Source organism: Sinocyclocheilus rhinocerous, unplaced genomic scaffold, assembly GCF_001515625.1.
Source record: "Sinocyclocheilus rhinocerous isolate Xijiao unplaced genomic scaffold, SAMN03320098_v1.1 scaffold453, whole genome shotgun sequence".
Taxonomy (NCBI): Eukaryota; Metazoa; Chordata; class Actinopteri; order Cypriniformes; family Cyprinidae; genus Sinocyclocheilus; species Sinocyclocheilus rhinocerous.
The window spans coordinates 1,666,168-1,683,746 of record NW_015655565.1 but is presented as its reverse complement, the minus strand read 5'-3'; the positions used below and the strand labels follow the sequence as shown (position 1 = coordinate 1,683,746).

The 17,579-nt window shown below is 36.0% G+C and overlaps 3 protein-coding genes across 5 annotated transcripts in view; all 3 read left to right on the top strand.

Annotated features, from left to right (window-relative positions):
- The first annotated feature begins 2,363 nt into the window (after window positions 1-2,363).
- LOC107718437 (retinal degeneration 3 like) lies at window positions 2,364-5,710 on the top strand. 2 transcript variants are annotated; one of them, XM_016525506.1, is made up of 3 exons: window positions 2,364-2,511; window positions 3,621-3,873; window positions 4,903-5,710. In XM_016525506.1, exons 2-3 carry the CDS (start codon window positions 3,674-3,676, stop codon window positions 5,264-5,266), a joined length of 564 nt encoding a protein of 187 aa, XP_016380992.1. In that variant the 5' UTR covers window positions 2,364-2,511; window positions 3,621-3,673; the 3' UTR covers window positions 5,267-5,710. The 2 variants fall into 2 exon arrangements, with proteins under 2 accessions (XP_016380992.1, XP_016380990.1); XM_016525504.1 differs by having other exon boundaries at window positions 3,601-3,873.
- A 1,513-nt stretch (window positions 5,711-7,223) lies between these two features.
- On the top strand, window positions 7,224-9,108 carry atp5mj (ATP synthase membrane subunit j). The gene is made up of 4 exons (XM_016525503.1): window positions 7,224-7,321; window positions 8,348-8,471; window positions 8,728-8,751; window positions 8,968-9,108. The coding sequence occupies exons 2-4, from the start codon at window positions 8,348-8,350 to the stop codon at window positions 8,979-8,981; spliced, it is 162 nt and encodes a 53-aa protein (XP_016380989.1). The 5' UTR covers window positions 7,224-7,321; the 3' UTR covers window positions 8,982-9,108.
- A 697-nt stretch (window positions 9,109-9,805) lies between these two features.
- ppp1r13bb (protein phosphatase 1, regulatory subunit 13Bb) overlaps window positions 9,806-17,579 on the top strand; it is a 70,001-nt gene continuing 62,227 nt past the window's right edge. The window contains exons 1-2 of one of the 2 annotated variants that reach the window (XM_016525472.1): window positions 9,806-10,166; window positions 10,651-10,746. In XM_016525472.1, coding sequence (XP_016380958.1) covers window positions 10,738-10,746 — 9 coding nt within the window. In that variant the 5' untranslated portion in view covers window positions 9,806-10,166; window positions 10,651-10,737. Of the gene's footprint in view, window positions 10,167-10,330; window positions 10,419-10,650; window positions 10,747-17,579 lie in introns of those variants that run through there. The other variant, XM_016525473.1, reaches the window with a different exon arrangement.

The following is a 17,579-nucleotide window of genomic DNA, read 5'->3' as shown; positions in this document are numbered from 1 at the left end:
CACACACACGAGTCAATAAAATAAACACTACAGAGCATTCATTAGACACTACAGAGAAAAATGGAGAACACAGCATCCAGAACATTACAGAAAAAAAGTATATTGTATTGTATTGAGTAAACAATTTTGCAATTCTGTAAAAAAAGTATAGTAATTGCAACTGAGTAAGTTGAATATATTGTATAGGCCTATACTGCAAGAATAGTATTATGCTGAATATTGAATAGTACTGAATGCTTGTATATATTCAGCACTTGGATACTGTAAAAATACTGCAGTCCAACTGCAAAGGCCAAAAAGGTCAAATAAAACACTGAATGAATAGCATGTTACAGTAAATGCATCTTACAGTTTTTTACGATTGCTTAAGCACAATTTTGAAAACAGGGTGTTTAAGTGAATGAGAATGTGTTTAGAGTTTTGCAAAAAGAGTGCATGAGATTTGCAAATAGAGCCTAACTGTCTGAACGTGTTTAAGGTTTAGCAGAAAGAGTGCTTTATTCGACAAATTGGTTTTAGCTAGTGAGAATTTGGTTCAGAGATTGGGGTTTAGTGTTTTAGCAATTCAGAAAAACTGTAAAGTACATATAGTCATTGCTGCCATACATATTATTAATATAAATGCTGCTGATGATGATGATGATGATGATGATGATTTCTCTTGCATATTCCCCTGCAAAAAATAAAATAAACATATTTATTTATTTATAATTAAAGGCCATAATTATAGTAACCATGATGTTATATTGTTTAGTTATTTTATATTGGAAAACACTGGAATAATTTCTCATATGCATTTTCAAAACACTTTTGATATCCTATGTAAATATGTAAAATAAATTATAATTTCTGTGATTGTACATGCTGCCAACAATGTTGATTATGTTTTTGCTGTTTTTCAGTTTGCACTGCTTTAGTATTAACATGCACACATGTAATTGTAATCTAGTTGTGTTTTGGGATTATGGCATGTGCATAGGGCAGGTGGCATGGCCAGCAGTCTGGTGCTTTACCCTGACCTGACCCAGAACCAGAACCAGGTGCTGGGCTGTGATTATGAGTCTCAGAAGACCATCCAGCCTCCAGCCTTCCCCGAATCCACCATATGGACACCAACTGCTATATGTGATGAACTCTTCTGAGCACAAGCGCTTTTCATCCACATAAATGAACATACAATGGTCATACCAAATGTAGTTAATGAAGAATGGGTACATATGCTTATTTATATTTGTTTGTCTAATTAAGATTTGCATGATCATGTTTTCCAAACAAATGTGAAGTATAAGACAATTTTTTTTTTAGATATAGAGGATCTCTAAGACCTTAAACTGTGATTTATTTTACAATTACATTTTAGACTGAATACATGTTTGTATTTATTTAATGATCCCATGGTTTAATATGTCAGAATCGTTATTTTCCACCCAAGAATACAGGCTTATTCATCTGTGTGTCACACTGTTGAGCAGACCAGGAACTCTCATTTTGTTCCCTTGTATACTGACATAATTCCCCTTGGCACTGGGTCACATTACATGCTGACACAGGGTGCATTTTTTCAGATAATTTTACTCAGACTGCCACACTGCATTAACCGTTTTACTGTAGAAAACAAGAACCTCAGACTGACTTAGAATATAAGACCACAAGATGTGTGACAGTGTATTGAAAGATGAGAAGCAGGATGCACATTTCAAACCAAATCTGTCAGTGTTCGTGTTGAGTTATTTCTGTTGTATGAGTCAAAATTATCTGTGTTTGTGTGTGTGTGTGTATTAATGCATGTTTGAGGGCATGCCAGTCAGGGTGGGCTGGGTTATCAGAGCAGAGAGACAGAAGGCAGTTTGCAGTGGACAGGAGAGAAATTCACATTCTTCAGCTCAACTTTGCCTGTCGCAGTCATCCGCACATTGCTGCGTGTCACTGGTACACTCCTTCTTCTTTATTTCTTTCTTTGCTTTTCCTCTGATTTTGCTTGATTGTCATTCTTCTTGTTCAAACACCTTATTTTAGTTTCTCTTAGTATCTTCTACCAGAATAATTATTTCTTTAGGTTGCTTTTCTCATACTATCTGTTCATCTTTCCCATTTTTGTCTGTATCCTTTCATTCTATATCTGGCTTCATTTACATATTTTTATTTGCATAACCTAATGCAATTTGGTGGTACCAGATGGAGTCAAAGCATCATGGACCTCGACCTCTAAGACCCACAAGGTAAAAATGTCCTTTTAAATGTCAGTTTTTGTAATTTCCATTGTATTCTTCACCTCTGTTGTTAAACCTAACCTCTATCCTTTGTGGTGAATCATTTCCTTTAAATTCTGCTCCATCCATCACCTTTCTGTCTGTTTCCTCATACTATCTGTTCATCTTTCCCATTTTTGTCTGTATCCTTTCATTCTATATCTGGCTTCATTTACATATTTTTATTTGCATAACCTAATGCAATTTGGTGGTACCAGATGGAGTCAAAGCATCATGGACCTCGACCTCTAAGACCCACAAGGTAAAAATATCCTTTTAAATGTCAGTTTTTGTTTTTCCATTGTATTCTTCACCTCTGTTGTTAAACCTAACCTCTATCCTTTGTGGTGAATCATTTCCTTTAAATTCTGCTCCATCCATCACCTTTCTGTCTGTTTCCTCCTGTTTCTATTTGCCCGGCTTTTTGTCCTCTTCTGTACCTGTCCATTCAATTCATGTATATCTATCTCCTCAACAGTCTTTCTCAGAGCACCATTTGTATATATCTCTAGTCCCATTTTGACTTTTCTTATTTTATTTAGGGCACACACAATGCTGTTTTGAAGCATTTTAGTTGGTTTAAGCTAGTTGGTAGCTGGTCCAAGCTGATTAACTGGCACAGGATGATGATTAGCTAGCTAGTTCAAGCTGATAGACCATCTTGGACCACCAACAAACCATCTTGGTCAAACCAGCTTGGTTATGCTTGTTTTTGGAACAAGATTACTGGTCAGTCTGCTAACCTTTACCTTTAATGAACAGCTTGGACCAGCTAGAAACCAGCCACCATTTTCCGAAACACAACTAGCATCTTAGTTTATTATTATTTTTTTTCCCCCCATCAGGGCATGATTAAAAATTTGCCTGCAAATGTCAAGTGCTTTGTAATACTATGCTAAATTAATGTGAAGTGCATTTTATGCCTGACCGTCAAATAGGCTAGCTTGTTTTTAACATGCCTTTTCAAACATAAGTGCTTTTTGAGCCTTTCTCAACATGACTCAGTTGTTTACCACTGCATATTCAAATAATTACCCATCATAATCAAAGTTATATGTGCTGGTTGACAAATAAAAATAAAATAAAACAAACATGACTGTCCTGCAGATGCTAGCATTAGCTTGAAAGGGGGAACTCTATGGTGATGAATTAACTTCACTGCCAGTTCAGGATGTGGACTACACAGCTTGATGTAATACAGTGTGAAAGACTGTCTACTGAAGACCAAGCTCTTTATGAAAAGTCACATTTCATTTATAGAGGATGATCATAAAGAAGAAAGTCACTTCGGGATACAGCACTTTATCCACTTGTTACACCAACACTCTTTCTTATTGCTCCTACACTGCAGTCCAGCCATGCCTTTCGTAGGTTGTCCCCACACAAATGGATGTGGAGGCCCAGGTCGGACGTTGCTACGTGAGATGCTTTGGCAGCTGGAGCAAAGAGTACTTCAAGTTCAAGAGGAGGAGTTTCAGTATTGCATCTCCCATGGCATTCTGGGATACCGTCACCCCCCAGCATACCCAATCCTGCTTGCCCTTATACCTGCTTCTGAACACCGCCAGCTAGAGCGCCTCTGTGGTCGCATCCCACCCTCACACACTGCCATTGTACTTTCCAGGTAAAAAAGGTCTCTCAGTTTTGCCTTGCTTGCTTCACTTTCTACATATTGTTCAAATGTTCTTTAAATCCTATATAAATGCTCTAAAATGGTCTTCGAATGCTCTAAAAAAAATCACATATAATATAAAAATCTGTCTTCTTTAATGGCTGACATTCACTATTTTAAAAATAAAGAATGAACATTCTATCATATCAGCTTAAAAACATGAGGGTGAGTAATAATGACAGCATTTTTAAATGATAGAACATTCATTTTTAGGTGAATAGCCCTTTAAGTACACGAGAATATGACAGCACATTTTAGAAGCCAAAAAATTGTGCTAAATTATTTTCATGATTTTGTCCATTTGTGCGCTCCAGACAGATGTAGGGATTTTTCCGTGACACTTTATGCATGTAACATGATTATGCCAGTAGGTGGCGACAAATGACTTTAACTTGAGTCATTTGAATCAATTGCTCAAATGATGCGCGCAAACACACTGATTTATTCTTAGTCTTTATTAGTTAGTCATTGAATCATTCACTCAACCAATTCATTCAAACACCTTAATTCATTCAGAGAAGATAAATCAATATTGTGTGTTGCTCGGAGATGGTTGCAAAGTGAAAATAAACAAAACAGTCAAAAATGAAAATTGCTTAATAGATTTTATGGCCCCAAACTAAGAATTTTTGCTCCCCAGACTTCATGATTTGTTGCACTTTACTAATTTGTTCCCTCATTTTAGGTAAATCGTGGCCACATTGTACTAATTAGTTCCCTTGTTTTAATTTAGTGAAATCTTGTCCAGGATTTAACTAAAATGAAGGGAAAATCTAATTAGATAAGGGAACAAATTCTTAATCAGTGGCCACAGTATCTTGTTTTATTTTATTTTTCCCCACATCATGTGCAGAGCTCTGTATGAAAACATTACTCACTCACAATTATGCTGTTAAACTAAACATCAGCACAGCTGTGATTACTGTGCTTGTGTGATATTGCTTTAATATTTTACTAAACATTTTATTGTGCTCCATCAAGGCTTCATGATCTTTTGGCCCACAATGACATTCCTCCCTGGGAACTGGTGGGTGTCTTCAAGCAAGTTCTTAGAGACTTCCTGAGGAGACAGGAAGACGGCATACAGAGACGCCCAGCCCCTTCAGCTCCATCAACAATTCTTTCTGCTCCGAGTCCACCTACAGAGAGTAATGACAGAAATCGTATTGTTGGAAATGCATCTAATTCTTTATCAGAGGAGACAGGAAAGCACAGGGAGGAAATTCCTACTATTTCTAGTTATGTGGATAAACATTTGCGTGCCGCCTGCCCCTACTCTATCCACAGAGATTGGAGTCTGCCCTTTTGCCCTTTTGCTTATGAGGCCTACAGCACCACATTGTGAGACACTTAATTGTAGAAGTCCAACACCTTCTCATGGCAATTCATAACAATTTTATGTTTTGTCAAATTAGTGGCTAATTCTTAAGAATTGGTACAATCTGATTTGTATGTTTTTGTATGATCTGCTTGCATCCCATAGATGGTTACTTTTATAGTAATACTTTAATGTACTAATAATAATGCATTTTCATACAAATCACCACCTATAAATTCATATGAAATCGCCACCTCATTGTTTCCTAGTGAGATTGGCTTGAAAAGTCAATGCAACCATTTTCTGTCTTTCCAGTTTGAAAAATCTAATCCTCTGCTCCAGTTAATTAGAATTATTAAAAGTAATTAACATGAGGATGTATTATGTGATGTTAAAACTTGGAAGATGAGCCATCATCTTTTTGTAATTGATCGATAAGATGAAAAACAAAACTGATTTTTATGACATGAAGTAGCTACTTTTTCAATAAAAAATTTGTCAACATCATAATAATAATTTTTAAAAATGTATTATATAAATATTATCATTATTATTATTATTATTAAATTGTGTCTAGTTATAGTCAGAAAGACTACTTTTTAATTGTTTTATGGTGTTTTTTTTTTCTTTTTTCTTTTTTTTGCCATTTTTGGAGCTTGACAACTACTGGTTACTATGAACTGTTAACAAGAACTGCATAATGATTCTTCAAAAAAAAAAAATTACTTTTGTGTTTTATAGACAAAATAAAAGGTACAATAGTAAATAATGACAGAATTTTCATTCTGATATTTTAATGTCTTTAGAACTATTGCTTTAATGTTATTGTCTAAACTAACATTTGCCTTTGCATTTGTGCCCATTTGTTTCTATTTACAGTAACGTTTTTTTTTTGTGATGTAGCTTTCCAGAGTACACAGCTAATGACTGATCAAACTAAAAGTAGCACACACACATAAGCACATACACCCAGAGCAGTCAACCCAGATATCCAACCTAATCTGTCATTTTTTTTTCAGAGTTATATTTCTGGATTACAGAGCAGAGATTAGCCTGAGGGGAAAGGATTGCACCACTGACTTTGCGCATCAGTGGTCCTGCTTGCTGCATGTACCCATGAACTACCAACAATAGCACTCTCACCTCTCCCATGCTTTTTTGATAACAGTTAAAATCTTTACTTGTCTTTTATCATATAGTGACAGAACTGCGTTTATCATGTAGCATGGACTGAAAGTGGCAAACAAAGTATAGGTTTGGTAATTATCTCTTGACTGCGGAATAACTATAGGGCTAGATAAAGTGAAGTTCTCTTCTGTGGAGTGTTTGTTACCACAAAAGCCTGCAGATGCAAAACCAAATATAGTATATATAGCATAAATATTGTCTTATCACATTTTCTGCTTATACTTTTGTTGTTACCTCTTCTACAGAAAAAAGGAAAAAAAATACTGATACTTTTGTGTAACAAGCTTAGTTTGCTTCTGTGAACACTGCAAGCTTTATTGTTCTCTCCATGTACATTGTCAGTGAAAATTTGATTTGAACAAAACCTAATTTGTATTTTTATAGTAATTATTTCTCACACCAGTGTTGCCAAGTCAATTTTTATAAGTGACTTTGGTCTTGTTTTTCAGACCAGGTTGCTTCTAGCATCTCACATTCTTTGGTTTTCATCCTCTCGTTCTGATTTTTTAAAACTTTTTTGATATAATATACAAAGAAAATATAACATATCTATCTATCTATCTATCTATCTATCTATCTATCTATCTAACTATATCTACTTTTAGAGCAAAGTAAGAGACTGTGTGGTGCTAATGTTTTTATAAAATGCTAATATTTAATTTAAATTGATTTTCATCCAATTAAAAATCAAATTTTAAGTCTGTCTAAAGGAGACACAATGAGGACAATGAAAAATAAATGTAAGCGTTACCCTCACACGTGGACTTTTATTTTGGTGCCGGTGCTTTTAATTACAAAGCGGAAACCTACATAGATGTTCCGCTGTCTCCTCGAACTGAGCTAGCGCTGAACAGTGACCTTCTCTGAGTGGTCCAGTGCACTTACATTCTAGAGGTGAGAATGTTTTCTTATGATCAATTTTATATGTTTTCAGTTGGCCTGTTTTAAATAATCACTGACTATTTCAAGAAGATTCCCTGTCTTTTAAGCCATTATTTATTTCGGACATTGAACTATAAATGTCAAGGCCTTGCTGAGCGCCTTAAATTAATCAACATTGGTTAATGACTCAAGCTTGACGCCTGAATGGTCCACATGAATCGAGGCGTGTTTTTTTTTTTCCACAGCCTCTGCGAGAATGTTGTTTCTATATTAGACGGTGAAAAGAGCTGTTGTTCTTATCGCCTTCCAAGAGACGCGTTATCTTTAAACTCAACCGAGCTTGGCATGAATGCGACAGTGAATTACCGAGAATGTGTTTGCACTTTTTTGGTCACTGTCTTAAAGACTCCTTATATTCAAGTCTAATAGTGTTGTTTTTTTATTCACGAACTGGTCCTTGAATGTTTGAGTAATGTCCTTGAAAGTACTGTTTGTGTCGTGTTACTCAAACTTGCATGTTCAAACGTGTGTGGTATACGGAGCCCCGCACATGACATGCAAGAAAAATAATCGTGCGCACGATTTACTAATTCGTTCCCTCGATGTACTAAAACGTGCACACGATTACTATTTCGTTACCTAGATTTGCTAAATCGTGCGCACAATTTACTAATTCGTTCTCTCGATTTATATAAATCGTGTGCACGACTTAGCAAATTGAGGGAACGAATTAGTAAAAACGTGCACACGATTACTATTTCGTTACCTAGATTTGCTAAATCGTGCGCACAATTTACTAATTCGTTCTCTCGATTTATATAAATCGTGTGCACGACTTAGCAAATTGAGGGGACGAATTAGTAAATCGTGTGCACAATTTATAAATCGAGGTAACGAAATGGTAATCGTGTGCACGATTTAGCCTACTATTTTTTTCCTGCATGCCATGTGCGGGGCTCTGTAGTGGTAAATTAATGTTACATGGTTTTTGACGCCTTTTAGACAAATGTTCATGCATCTTTATGCTGTGATCACTAGATGGCAGGTGGTGCATTCGCTGGCTGGTGGACTAAGGTGGCCCCCTACTACACCAAAGCATACCAGGAGATGTGGGTTGGTGTAGGAATCATGACTTTCATGTACTACAAACTGTCATATGGAGGTGAGATGTCAAGTTTAAGAGCTCTGTAGTAGTGTGCATGCTGTCTAAATGTCATAAACCCTTATTCATTTTATGGTGCACATTTTTCTTGCCATTAAATTTAGTATCTTCTGGGCATTGCCCATATTCATAGACCGTTTGTTACACTATTTTAGAAACCGAAACTTTTGGTGTTGTGTACAAGGCTACATACTTGATTTTAAGAGCTTGTTAATGTTATTATTAAATTATTAACAATAATATTGCTGTTTTGCAGGAAAGAAGAAAGCCGTGCAGTCAAGTAAGTGTAAGCCGTTTTGGTGTTATTATTTTTACTCAAACTTTGGTGAAACATGGAAAGTTTAAACTTTCATAAAGTATTTTAACAGTTTTCAAAGCAAAAGTGAAAAGTTCTGAACCAGAGGCTTCCAAACTTCGCTCCGCAAGGGAGTTTTAGGTGTTAGGTAGGAAAAGTTTAGAGAAAACAGAGTAAAATGTGACTTTCCTTTTCTCACAGAGCCTGCCCACTGATTGGACCCCCGGAGCGTCATTCCCCATGTCCTCTCTGTAAATCTTCCCCTGAAGAACTTCACCTGGATATCTGTATTTTGTTTTATGTGAGCAATAAACTGCTTGATTTGGATCACACTATGGAAAATTCACTGCTTTGTAGTCTTTCACTCTGTCTTGCTCGAAATTCATATCAGCAAACGTGAAACTGTTTGATTTGTTAACTTGTGGATTTAAAATATTAAAGCAGTCCTGACTCCTGCCAAAAGTGTTTGAATGACTTCAGTACTTGAATATCAGATACAATTGTTTGTTGGACACAAATCAGTGTTTTCTCTGAGCGGATGTTAAATTTCCACTCCAAATTTTCATTTGACGTTATAGAACACTGTTTTTATTCTAGACAAATTTTATGCCTTATGTTTAGTTAAGGTTAGTTAATGAAATGCAGTTCATGTTATTGATCAGTAGTTTGTGTTGAAGGACTGTCCATCAGATTTAAAACAAATGTGAAGTCCTTTAACCCTTTCACAAGAGAACTCTTTCATCTTAAACATACAATTTGAAATGATACCATACAGTACAATACAATACAATATATATTAATTACTGGAAACGACTTGAGTGAAAGTGGCACAATGTTGAACATCTGAAATACGCGTATACATATTCCATGTTGCCATCATTGGACACCTGCAAATAACCATTCCTAAAATGAAAATGACTTTAAAGCTTCCTAAGAAATAATGTGATTCATCGACAAGCTAAGGGCGTGTTATACCTAGCTGGTTTTCATCACTTGGAGACTTTAATGACTACACATGAATACATCCATAAATCACTAAGCTCCACATTCCTGTCATTCCAGGTCTGCGCTTGCTATCATCTAACACAACAGCGCGACCTACTTGAATTCGCCTCAGCCAGTTCGGGCTGTTTTGCTATACTTGTATTGCTTTTATTTTGGTGCTTTAAAAGCGATTACACCAATATACGACTACATTTAGAGGAATACGCGAGTTCTGATTTCGTTTTCTCCCATTCGCTTCGCGTATGGTAGTGTTTTACTTGGCTTCGGCTAGCAGGCTAACTAATTTAGCTATCTGGCGAGTTAATCGATACTCTGCTGCTTTCATGCCGCAAGGATACGAGGAACACCTCATGTGTCTTTTCTAAAAGATTATGGCATATATCTACACGTGACAAGTGAGTACAAGTAGTTTTATCCACCGCCGGTGTGTATTCTCAATGTTTGTTAACATTTACTGCACAGATAGATGTTTTTCTGTTCGTGCTAACTGGCTAACAGATGTGAGAAGCGTGTTAAAACGAACAGGGCGTAGATGTTAAAGACCTTCTTAAAACCAACGTCTTTAAATGCTCTTAGTTTTTATTCAAAACACGATAACGTTATATATAAGCATAGTGAGGAGAGAATGAGTTACGGCGTCTCAGCGGGTGTGTAGAAACATCAAACATTTGCCGTTTCACAGACAGTGGTTATTCCAGTTTAGCGAGTCTTTTAAAGCTTCTCTTTAATTCTGGTCAGCTAAAGAAGATGTTGCTTGTAACGATAAAGCGCCCAATTAAAGTAAAAGAACAGGATGCACAGAGTCGTGGCCTGTGTTTGTTGGTGTGGACATTCATGTGTCAGTGATAGTGCAAATGAAGTTGTCTTCCTGATGTACAGAGGGCTGTGATCTCGGGTTGGACCTTGTGGATGTTGTGGAAGGCAAAGTGAAGCTGAAGACCAAATGTTCCTCTGACACAAGCAAAAATGATGCCCGTAAGTATTCATTCGAGTCAAAACAATGCATATGGTCTCTGTTATATTATTTTTATGGTTCACATAGTGAGGCATCAGTTTGATTCTTATAGCTTTTGTGTTTATAGTATTTTTTGAAACAACCTACTCCATTTGAAAAGTACGTACAGTATCTTGGTTCGTAACACTAGTGTGAAAGTCTTTGATTTGTTCATTTCTGAGAGAGAGGTATTGTGGGCTGCCTAGAGCCTTGCCGGGGATCTATAATGGGGTTAATTTTTGGAAAGCTGTGGATGGGAATATCCACAGTGCAGATACACTTGTCTGTGCCTCATGCTGTGCTGTTTGCTGTTTCACTGATCATTTAGCTTTTTAAGTACAATACCTCTGTTTGAGATGGCAAACAACGAGTTTTCATTACAGAACAGTTTCAAAACAGAACTTTATTGTGTGACAAGGCTTTTGTCAATCCTCTGTTGAAGAGCACATTTTTTTCTCCATGCACTAATGGCAACTATTAGTTTTATGATGCTGATGCGCTTTTGCTCGTTAAGAGAATGTTGTTGTTTTTTCAGCCTAATGGTGGCTTAATAGTTTCAGTAATGCTAAATCATTATTGACAGTTTTGTGTCCCTCCTTCAGATCTCAAAGGGTCTCGGTATTTGATGCTTGGCGACACTGAAAACATACAAATGCTGTAGTTGTTCATTCTAGTTGCTCATTGCAAGTTTTTATTGCTCTTTTTTTTTTTTTTTTCAGTTTTGAACACTATTCCATATTTGTAGGAACTAAAGCAGGGAAGGATGCACATCCATTTAAATATGAGAATTGTTTTTTTAGGCAACATTTTTGAATAAATAATTGTTTGCAAAGACTTCAGTACATCAGGTCATTTTTTTTTTGTGCTTTTCAGAATCTGTTTTTTTTTCACAGAAAATCAGTGTGTTGTCATGAGCACTAAGACTCTGCAGGTGAATTGCTCTGAGATCACAAATGAGCTCTAAAGGAAGCTTTGTATCATTAAACATTAACCTTGTTTAGCACATTTAACCCACAACATTTTACGTTTATCAACAAAATAGTCTTTTACTGCCTTCTCTACAGATGTGGATCATCTGAGTAATTATTAGGTTATCACAGCGCAAGTAATCACTAACTACCATGCTAACCTTATCTAGAAGAATCCTCATGGTATTCAGGTGCCAGGCAAATCTTATATGTGTAATTGGGGTAAACAGTGTCAAGTTTTGGAGGGCTTTAGCAGCCCCTACCTGTGTTTTTTTTTTTTTAATTCACTGATAAATCAATATAAAATCATTACAACTACCTAGTAACCCAAGCACCTTGTCAAATGTATGTGTATGCTCATATTTCCGTTTTCCTCTGTAATACGAGTCTAATGTGTCCCCAAACTGAATTTTTCAGCAGAAAGCAGATTGTTAGTCATGATTACCGTCCTTTGATGACATCTGATTAATATCCTGTTTTGCTGTAGTGTAGAAGGGATCTGATTGGTTCACTAAATAAAGTAAAATGTGATTGTACTGATATGGATTATAGAGAAAAAAAAGGTGTGTTCCAGTCTGTCTTGTAGGTTTAAATTATTTTTTTATTTATTTGATGTGATATTGTCATTGTTGTTGGGTGAGAGCCTAATCTCAGTATCCTAGTACCTGTCTATAAAGTGAAAAGAGCACACACATTTTATTCAGCAGTAGGCAGCAGATAGGAGGACTATGAGGTATACTTCATTTTTTATCTTATGTCTCAATTGGGCATGCAAGCCTTTCAAAGTATACTCTGAGTGTGAGAACATATTGATGATCTATTCTAGTGGACCATTCTTTTCAAGCGCTCAGTCGCTTACCCAAAAATTGGGCTGTACGTGGAACTCGGACTGTCTGCAAGCTGGAGCAGAATGTGGAAAAGACTTTGGGCTTCAGGGATAGCAACACTGTGATTTTGTGGGTGGTTTGTGATTATAACATTGCTTTAGCCAGAAGTTTAGTTTCTGCAACTATTGTGATGGTCTTGAACTGCACACATTGTCCCAGATCTTTTCCAAGATGTTTAAAAGGGAAACATGAAAGTTGCAACTGTATAAAGGTGAGGTTGCATTAGTGAAATTTGGACAAAATTTTGCAGACAAGAAAGGTCCATTTTCATTACTGTAGTGATGCAAGAAACACACAGAAGTCACTTTCAAACCAAGCAGCACAGCGAGTTCACATAACAAACTTGAACTTGATGCAAAATCTAAGTGGGGGCATTTTTCGTCCTTACTCAAAACTCCCGTTCGCAAGGATTCCTATTGAAATGGCAGGATTTTGTTCTCAAAATTTTAGCTAACAATGGTAAACGTGACTCCACCATAACAATGTAACATGAAAAGTCAACTGTTGGTGGTCTAAATTGACTTTTTTTTACAAGCTAGTTGTTAGAATGTTTGATTTGTTTGCTTTTAACTTAATTGCAAAACAGCTTTTAGGTACCACACCATTCATTTTCCACTTATTGATTCAAACTATAGCCTTAATTGTATACTGTTGAAAGCATGATTATCCGCAGCAGCTTTCAAACAAAGGATGTTAGGTTCAGTTTCCTGCTTGCTGAAGCCCCTACACCTTCTCCCTTTGCTGATGTTGGCAATGTAAAAGTGTAGCTGCAGCCTCTTAGCTGCCTGTGCTGCAATTGGCTGACAGCCATGGAAACAGCCAAACGAGGGGTAAAAGACAAACTCCCAGCAGGGTGTGGTTGAGTTCAACATAAGGTTAGAGCTGTGCATTACATTATGGTCTTATATTTTGTGAATTTACTTTTTGCCTCGTTGTATGTAAAACCATCTAGATTGCACCTCAGGGGCTACACAGGTGTGCATATAACTGCTACACAGAGTGAGTGATGAAGAACGGCATGTGCTTTTATTCTTAGGTTTCTCTAGAACACTAAAGACCTCTTCAGTCTGCATAAATGAACTATGAGAGCTGTTTTTTTCCATAGTCAGCCTCTTAGAAACTGTATAGGACTCTTAGTTTAAGACTGTGTTGAAGATGCCGTTTGCATCACAAGAGACCTCCTCCATGACCTAGATTACTGTATCCTGCTGGGAATGCAGATGCATGATGGGAAATGCCTACATATGTACTGCCTAGTGGCTATTTGTATATAGAGAACTAGAGCAATGTGTAAGCCAAGAATCTGTGTAGATGAGAAGATCTAAGAGCATACTTCATCAAACCTCAGTAGAGGTCAAAGACACACAGACTCAAGAGACACATCCCCACATGCTCCTGTGGTGTATATAATAAAGCGCTTAATTTGTCTACTGTTTACTGAAGAGTGCCATACGCTAGTGGTGTGCTGAAAACAGGGTCACTGATGCATTCAGAACCTGCGCCACAGTCTCTATGGATTGTCTAAGAGTGCAGGCAGAGTGCTGGTTGGCCTTGTGGATAAGTGATGAGTTTGTTTACTCCCTTTGCCTGCCACACCAGTTAATAGCTCCTGTGGGTAAATTTAGCAAGCTCTGATACATCGGTGCAGTGCTAGATATTAATAAAGCAATATAGCGAACACACACACAGCAGCTCTGATGCTTTAGTTCGATGATATAAGGTTTGGTAGAGGGATTTTCAGAGAGATAGAGTGCAGATCAGTAGCACCATTTTGAACACTTAATAGTGCTCATTGATCTTGTTGTCAGTTAGGGGTGTGTGATAGTCTGCGACAATATCGTAATTGTTTTAATGATGTGTGAGTGGACATTGTCACTGCCTATGAAAATAGTTCCAAACAAAGCGGAGCAGAACCATTGTGCATCTCAGCGCAACACAAAGCGGTGTTTTGTTACTGAATGAATCTGCAGTTTTTAACAAATCATTGAGTGGATGATTCAATGACCCATTCATCAACACAGTCACACTTCATTTCTGAATGTGTCAGCTGATTTGAGTGAATCATTAGAATGAATGATTCAATGACTCGCTCATTGTGACAGGGACTTGCCACTGTTTGCTAGTAGATTTAGTTTCATCTTTAAAAATATCATTCAGTATTTTATATTTTAATATTAAATTTGATTTTTAAAACATTAGTCTCATAGTATTATTTATGGACCTCTGAGCTGCATTAAACAGTTTGTGTAAATCCATCTAAATTATATTTCAGATGCAGTACAAATATGGCTTTTGTTGGCATTGGTTTAATTTGATAGGTAACATCCCTATATAATGTCTTATTATTTTAATATGATATAACAATAAATGAAAGAATTGGACATAAAAGATGACACATACTTTTAAAAAGGTTAGAAAAAATTGCCCTTAGAAGAAAAAATGCCCCTGGAAATCAATTTGGGGGTGAGGTCGGGGGGAAATGGAAAAGTTAATTTCTCACACTTCTGTAAACTAATGATCACACAGAATATAAAAATAGAAAAACTTCCGGGAGTCATCTGTCCATGACAGGCCTAAACCAGCCAAGGTACCAACGCAAAGTAAAAAAAGAAAATATATATATATTAATTTTTTTCTTCTGTCAATTTCACTCCATACTATACGTACCCTTATTGTAAATAGTACGTATAGTATGGTTGAACATAAGGGAGTGTAAATGGGTGTGTCTGATAGGAAAGGAATGAGGATAGTCTGTTATTGCAGCAGTATGGTGCATAATAAAAGATAAAATCCTTTAATGTCATCCTGCACTCATCTCTATTCTTTCAGGTATGACCGAACACCCTCTTCAGAGGAAATTCTTTTATTTAAAAAAATCGGTAACAAACAGTCTGAAATGAATTCTAGATGAGCACTTTGTTTATAAACATGTTTCTCAATTTATTATGATTAGATATATAGTTAACATTTAAAATATTAAAAGATTTCTTTTTCTAGCCCCGTAAACATTGTCTGTAATTATAGAGTAATTTAATTAAGGACAGTAATTTTAAAATAAAAATAGTTTTAAGGCTTATTTTGATCATTTGCAGTGCTGAGCTCCCCACCAGCATGAGGAAATAACTAACATACAGCAGACTGAGCAGTGTGGATGTTTGCAAGACTGCTGCTTATCGCTCAGCTTTTTTTAAATGAGGTTTTGCTCTCCTTCCTTTTTATGTGTTGTTTTTGTCAATTTTGCCCGGGATTGTTTTCTGGACTCAGTCATTTCTACCCCTTGAAAGTATACCTTTAGGTTCTTTGACCTTATTAGTTTAATAATTTTTCTATATATAAAGTGTTACAGGGTTTAAGACCGTAATATTACAACATAAGCACACACAGGCGCTCACTTTTTCCAGGGTTTTGAGTTAAAACAACAAAAAAAGATATTGGTTACAGTTTACAATGACTTTCATTAGCAAACATTATTAATAGATGTTCATGAACATTATTAATAGAAGTTTATGAACATTCAAATATGAAATCACATGACTTTCATGCCTAAACTCACATACTCTTAAAAAAAAATGCTGATTTAAAAACAACCATTGCAAATTAGCTATATAGACCAAAATAATTTTTTGAACCAGGCTGTAAACATGTTTTTTTCTGCTGTAAAGTTGCACTTGTAAAGTGCATTTTAACATGGGGAGTCTATGGGATTGACTCCCTTTTGCGGCCAGTTGACGAATTGCAGTTTTAGTCACTTCCTGAGAGCGGGAGGTTGCTGCTCGGACAGAACACATGCTGGGTTATTTCGACCCAGCTGTTTGGGTTAAATGTTTTTACCCAGCATGCTGGGTTGTTTTATTTAACTCAACTGTTGTTTAAAAATGACTATATTGCTGGCTGGAAATGAAAAAATCACACACAGCGTTACTAAAGGCAACAGCAATAAGGAAAAGATGAACATTTATTAGTAAGCAAGAACAACCATGGACAAAAATATAAGACAAATGTAATTTATTTGGGTGAATACAGCAGTTTACAATATTACATATATTTAAACTTGTTTAACAAGCATTTTAGAAATAAAAAATGTAACATTTAAAAATAAAATTTTAATTCAAGTGTATTCAACCATTCTCTGTAATCCCTTTTGACCGAAATAGTGTAGATTCTCATGCCGGTATGTATGTGTTGCCGAAATCTGAGCCGGCAAAGGGCTGATGTTCGGCGGGGAACTGCGAACCTCAGACCGCCGCCTTGCGTTTCACTCGTAACTGAAAGATGCCGTGACAGATTCCATAACCTGCCCATAAACAAACAGTACTGAGATTAGAGAACATATTTCAACATCAAAATAAATTAAATTAAATTCAGTATTATAACTAGGGATGCACGATATTGGATTTTTGCCGATATCCGATATGCCAATATTTTTCAACTCATTTTGGCCAATAGCCGATGCTGATACCGATATATTTCCTTTTGTTTGGAAACACCAAGTCTCTCCTGTGTGGAAATTATAAGAAAATTATTTTTTACTTTTGGTTAGTTTTTAACAAAAACTTATTTGTTAGAATTAAATAAACAATAATGAATTTCTTTTATAATGACAGTACATTGAAGCTTTGAAAATAACTATAAATAAACTATATATCAATTGCTGCATAGTTTTTTTTTCTCAGAAAGATGCAGTGGTAACCTTAGCATTTTATTTTAAGATTTAACATTTGCAGATGGTCTAAAGCAAAATAGTTGTAAAAATTCAGAAAGTCTTTTAGAGCTCATAATTTGTTTAAAAAATATAACATTACACATTAATGAATAAATCAGTATATATAAAACTATTTAATTTACATGTCATGTTTGTGATATTTATTTAAAATTTATGTAAGCTGTAGCTTCTGACCTTTAAATCAAAACATACTCATGATTTTATGACATCAATTACTGCTTTATTTAATCAGAAAC